This window comes from Adiantum capillus-veneris, chromosome 9, assembly GCF_014529385.1.
Source record: "Adiantum capillus-veneris isolate H3 chromosome 9, ASM1452938v2, whole genome shotgun sequence".
Classification (NCBI taxonomy): Eukaryota; Viridiplantae; Streptophyta; class Polypodiopsida; order Polypodiales; family Pteridaceae; genus Adiantum; species Adiantum capillus-veneris.
In genome coordinates this window covers 84,858,034-84,863,278 of record NC_140939.1, presented here as the reverse complement: position 1 = coordinate 84,863,278, position 5,245 = coordinate 84,858,034, and the positions used below count along the sequence as shown (strand labels likewise).

Below are 5,245 nucleotides of genomic sequence, written 5' to 3'. Positions count from 1 at the left end.
GGACTCCCATGCAAACCAATAAAGCCAACCCAAGCAAACCAACATAGCCAAGTGCACATTCTAACCACAAAAATTTTAAGAACCTTGTTCATAGGCCCTATACAATTGATGTGAGCCAACCTTCAAAAGTGGCCACCCTCTTTTTGTGTATGGGAGGATTGCGAGTCCCTCCACCCAATTAGTGTTTAAGGGGAGGCTTGTAGGTCTACAGCAAAGCTCTTCTCTCCACCTACTTGTGTTAAGGTGAAGCTTGTGGGTCTACAGCAAAGCTCTCGAGGGCTGTACAAACCATAATTACTCTTAAGAGGCTTTCATATATAAAGATGTTGAGTGAAATTTTTTGCAAATAACCTTGCTTTTATTCATTGGCAGTTACCTATTAAGGTTAACCCTCCTTAGTACCTCTGATTCTGACATCTTGTATAAAAGACCTGATCAAGAAACTTTGAGAAAAGCGGAGTGTGAATAATGCATTTCATTAACTTCAGATACTCTGCTGTAGGTAAACATTGGTGTCACAAGAGCACAAGATCTAAGGGGTAACCAATTGGCTCAGTCCTTACTGTAGCTCTGTGGTATCCAGCAGAACTACTCCAACGATAGGAAACTTGAGACCCTCGCCCAAGTGGTTGCGTGAAAGGAGCTCAAGGTATGGTTGTCGACAAGTGTCGATGATAGTTAAAACGTAAAGTGATTATATAGCAGGACCATGATGGTGCTCAAAAAGGAAAAAGCCCACTATGAAAGCCTGCCACAAGTGTATTGATTTCATAAATTGTAGCGCTTGTCTAGCTGTTTGATTTCTCTTAATTTGGCTTCTCCAGAATTTCGGGCAACGTTTTGCTGATGGACATCCACAAACTATGAAGATATGTACAAGAAAGCTCTCAGCTTGTAACAGATCCCAAGTACAAATATAGCGAAAAAGCTGCACATTAATCCACATCTCTCTCGTGCTCACATTGCCCACCAGCATTGCCTTCATCCAAATCTCTTGAGCATCCTTCCAATTTCATCCAACTCTGCAATGCAATCTCCCAGTCTAGTAGATTCCAATATCTCATGCCCATCTACCTATCATACCAATTGTTATGTTTTGTGAACAGAACGCCTCTCCATCTATACAAATATGTTCTCCTGCATTGGTGAAGCTCATGAGTCCAACATCAACCCTTCCCGTAAATATCCTCCACTTCCTATACTTGAACCCAGGCTATTGCGCATGGTCTTCCTTCCAAAACCCCCATTGCCCTTCCTCATCATTGCTACAAACTCGTTGTAGTCAATCCGACCATCCTGCGACAAGGTATTATAAAACATCAAAAGAATGTTCCAATGATGAAAATGAAAAACATGTCTACAGAAAAATTGAGTTCAGTGGGAAACCGAGCATGCGATGCAAGATCAAAAGCATAGTAGCCACTAGAAAACTTACATTATCCTGGTCAGCCTCCTTTATCATCTCATCAATGCGCACATCGCCCAGATTGTACTCGATGCATGCTTGCTGGATCTCATCTACGGTAATGTACCCACTGCTATCCTTGTCAAAATAGGAGAAAGCAGCAAAAATGTTCTCCTCCCGCTCTATCTTATTAAGATTGAGGGTAGCAGCAATGAATTCTCCATAATCGATAGTACCGTTGTTGTCAACATCAGCCTAACGAAAAAAAACGAATAAGAAATGTGGGTGCATGTGCATCCAAGACACTCAATTTCTCTAGAATCTATGGTCATAACTAACATATGGACCTTTAACCAACAAGCACTATATATATAAATAAGTAAAAAATGACCTTGAAATGAAGGTATCCAGCAAGACTACCCATGAATGCCCATCCAGGCACATGCACACACAACAACTTACAGCTTCCATGAGAGCCTGAATTTCTGCATCCATAAGACTAGAACCAAGTCTTCTCAACCCAGTTTTAAGCTCATCAAATGTGATAGTGCCACTGTTATCTTCATCAATCATTTTGAACATCTCCTTCAACCCAGCTATTTCTTCTTCAGATAGCCTCTCTGCAATGACCTACATTTTTATTAAGAGAAAAGATAAGAAATTTTGCTTTCACAAATAGAAAAGTACATAAAAATGTAGTTACTCACTCTTAAGGCCAACTTCTTCATCTTGTTCATTGCGGTGAACTGTTTCATTCTTGACAGAACAGCGGAATCAATAGGTTTGTCTGGTGCTACGCCATCTTTCCTGATCCAAGGATGGCCTAGAGAGAGTAACATGAAACGCTTCAGCAGGCGCATAACCTGATTACGAGACTCAAAAGTAAAGAACAAAGAAAATGCTTCACTTACATAGAACTTGATGAGCTGTCAACCGCTTCTCCGGATTCCTCAGGAGCATTTTCCTGATCAAGTCCTTCGCACTCTCTGAAATGCCAGGCCACGGATCTGTCTCGAAATCAAGATCTCCTTTAAGAACTTGTTCGAAGATATGTTGTTCCGTCTCTGCATAGAAAAAATGCCAAAGCGAAGTACTTATTAACTGGAGAAGAGTATAGCATTGTATCATCTATTACCAGTAGCTTCTATAGCAATCATAGCACTGATTGGTGTTCATTCTTACAAGGTGAGAATGTTCTCAGAAATCCGCAAATATCAGAAAGCCGGCATACATTTTGGAGATGAAAAGATCAAGCCATAATAATACAGAGTAGTCTCAAGTTGGAAATCTAGTTAGCAGAGCATGAAAGGGGGAAAAAAGCTTGTAAACCTGAACCTGGAAATGTGAAGCTATTTACAATCAGCAACGATAATCATGAAATAAGGAAAAATCCAATGAATGCGACACTTCTCTATTAACTAACCGGGCACTTCACTTAATCATGAAATAAGGAAAAATCCAATGAATGCGAGACTTCTCTATTAACTAACCTGCCCAAAAAGGAGGCACTCCACTTAATAAAATGTAGAGGATCACTCCAGCACTCCAAACATCTGCTGCAGGGCCATATTGCTTGCGCAAAACTTCAGGAGCAACATAGTATGGACTTCCAACGACATCATGAAAAACTTCACCTGACCAACAGATGCAAAAGACAATGTCAACTATGAGGATGCATCTCTGAGAGTCAATTGATTCCCTTAAAGCATGCAAGGGCTGAATTCCACCACAAGCAATGCATGAAAGTGCAACCTTAAGTCAAAAATATACATTTTAACAGTTCTTAAAACATCAAAATGCAGTGTCATAACCATACCTGGCTTAAAAAAGACAGATAATCCAAAGTCTATAGTCTTCAATGCCGAATCCTCTTTTTTACTCAAGAACAAAAAATTTTCTGGTTTCAAGTCCCGGTGCATTACACCTAGCGAATGGCAAGCTTCTACAACCCCCACTATCGTTCTTGTAAGTTGAGCTGCTTTCCTCTCACTATAATGACCTCTTTCTATAATTCGATCAAAGAGCTCTCCCCCTGAGCAAAGCTCCATCACAAGATGCACAGAGTTGCTGTCCTCATAAGCTCCTCTGATTGTGACCACGTTAGAATGCCCAGACAAGTGATGCATGATCTGAATCTCACGCCGCACATCATCAACATCTTCCTGAGAGGTGAGCTTCCGCTTGGCAATGGATTTGCAAGCATACTTTTTGCCTGTGATCTTTTCAATGCAGAGGAACGTGGTACCAAACTGGCCCTGGCCAAGCTTTGGACCCATACTGTAAAGGTCCTTGAGCTTTTCCGTTACCCGCCCAAGCACAGATGAAGTGAAGTGCTGTCCGGACATGCTGAGGAACTCTTCTGAACTCTGCGCTGACATTACAAGGGGCTCTTGTGGAATTTGCCCGGGCATTGCGATGGGCTCTTGAGTATTCACAAGGGGTTCTTGAGTGTGAGGCATTGAAGGCAAGGATGTGACAACAGGGGCAGATTGCATGGCAGCCAGGTCACACAGCACAGATGGGCTTTCTAGGTAATCTTCAGGGGCGGTGGGGAGAGGCGGCGGAATGTGCGATTGTATGATCATCACATCAGGAGGCTTACAAGGGCTTTCCCTATGATCTCCGTTTCTCTGCTCTGTGATGGCAATGGAGCTCTCTTTCTGCTTGAGTGAATCTTGATCACCTGATTGCCAGAACCTAGAGATGGATGAGTCAGCTCCTCCAAAGAAGCTGCCTCGGTTAGTGTAAAGACCCGATGTGACGCAGGTGTTGCCCATTTATAGCGTTCACTAGGTAGAGCTGCTCAAAGCATGCATGTAGTCTCCATGAAAAGAGAATATGCTGGGGACGAAATGCATGCATCATGGGCCTGCTGGGGTCATTGCCGAAGAGAAGGCTTTGTAGTTGAATTTCCACAGGCACTCTCTCTCTCTCTCTCAGAGTGCGAGAACAATCTTTCTCAATCCACAAAGGAAAACTCTGTGATCTTCGTCATGCAAGGATGGAAGAATCCGCAAATAAACAAATTGAAACATTCAAATGAGAAAAGTCTCTCTCTCTCTCTATCTCTCTATCTCTCTCTCTCTCTCTGGTCAACGAAAACCGCGTTAAACCAGAAAGAAAGTGAACTTGAAGCCCTGCAGCGATCCCGGGGACAAATGCCAAGTGGGTCGTCTTGATGGGCGGAAAGGGATGCCGATGAGGCCTAGTAGCTACTAACCGCACGCAGCGCGCAAGGCTCTGCTGCTGGTGATGAGCTTCCTCCAGCCTTGCCCTCTTTTCCCTTCACGCGGAAATGACAAGATGGGGAGATGGAGAAAACCCGTATTTATAAGTAGACGTTGAAAACGCGCAGAAGAGTCATTGCCGGCACTGGCCGTCCTCACGAATCACCTCGCGACAGTAAAAGAATGAGGAAGACTCGCTCTACAATGCTCAAGCCTCAAGGTTCACAAGAAAGGCCCAAGGCATCTTCGATACTAGTTCATTTATCACGAGTCACGACCAAATCTATTGGCTGGGACCGCTGCCAATTGTCAAATTTCTTAGGTTCGAAAATTCGAGCGACTTCTTAATACTAGCATGAGTTAGATAGCTTGCGCACATGCATTCAATCCGGTGAAGAAGCGTTCAATGCTCTTCGTCGACGGCCATCCTTGCTTATCGAGCACCTACAGGCGTTCTAGTGAGAGAAAGGAAGAGAGAGAGCACTCTGACATAGTGCAAAAAAGTGCAAACCAATGAAGGACCCTCCCGCCAAGCAAACGGTGCTTCACCGGCATTGACCGTTAGAACCAGGGGTAGTCCGTCTCGATGACGACGATCAGCTCCCGCGGTGGC

The 5,245-nt window shown here is 43.6% G+C and overlaps 1 protein-coding gene across 1 annotated transcript; it reads right to left on the bottom strand.

Annotated features, from left to right (window-relative positions):
- Positions 1 to 457: 457 nt before the first annotated feature.
- LOC147450747 (calcium-dependent protein kinase 26-like) lies at positions 458 to 4,823 on the bottom strand. Its single transcript, XM_086519818.1, has 7 exons — positions 3,222 to 4,823; positions 2,896 to 3,039; positions 2,317 to 2,469; positions 2,113 to 2,228; positions 1,868 to 2,035; positions 1,436 to 1,660; positions 458 to 1,296 (listed from the first exon to the last, which is right to left on the bottom strand). Exons 1-7 carry the CDS (start codon positions 4,180 to 4,182, stop codon positions 1,153 to 1,155), a joined length of 1,911 nt encoding a protein of 636 aa, XP_086375944.1. The 5' UTR covers positions 4,183 to 4,823; the 3' UTR covers positions 458 to 1,152.
- Positions 4,824 to 5,245: the final 422 nt, after the last annotated feature.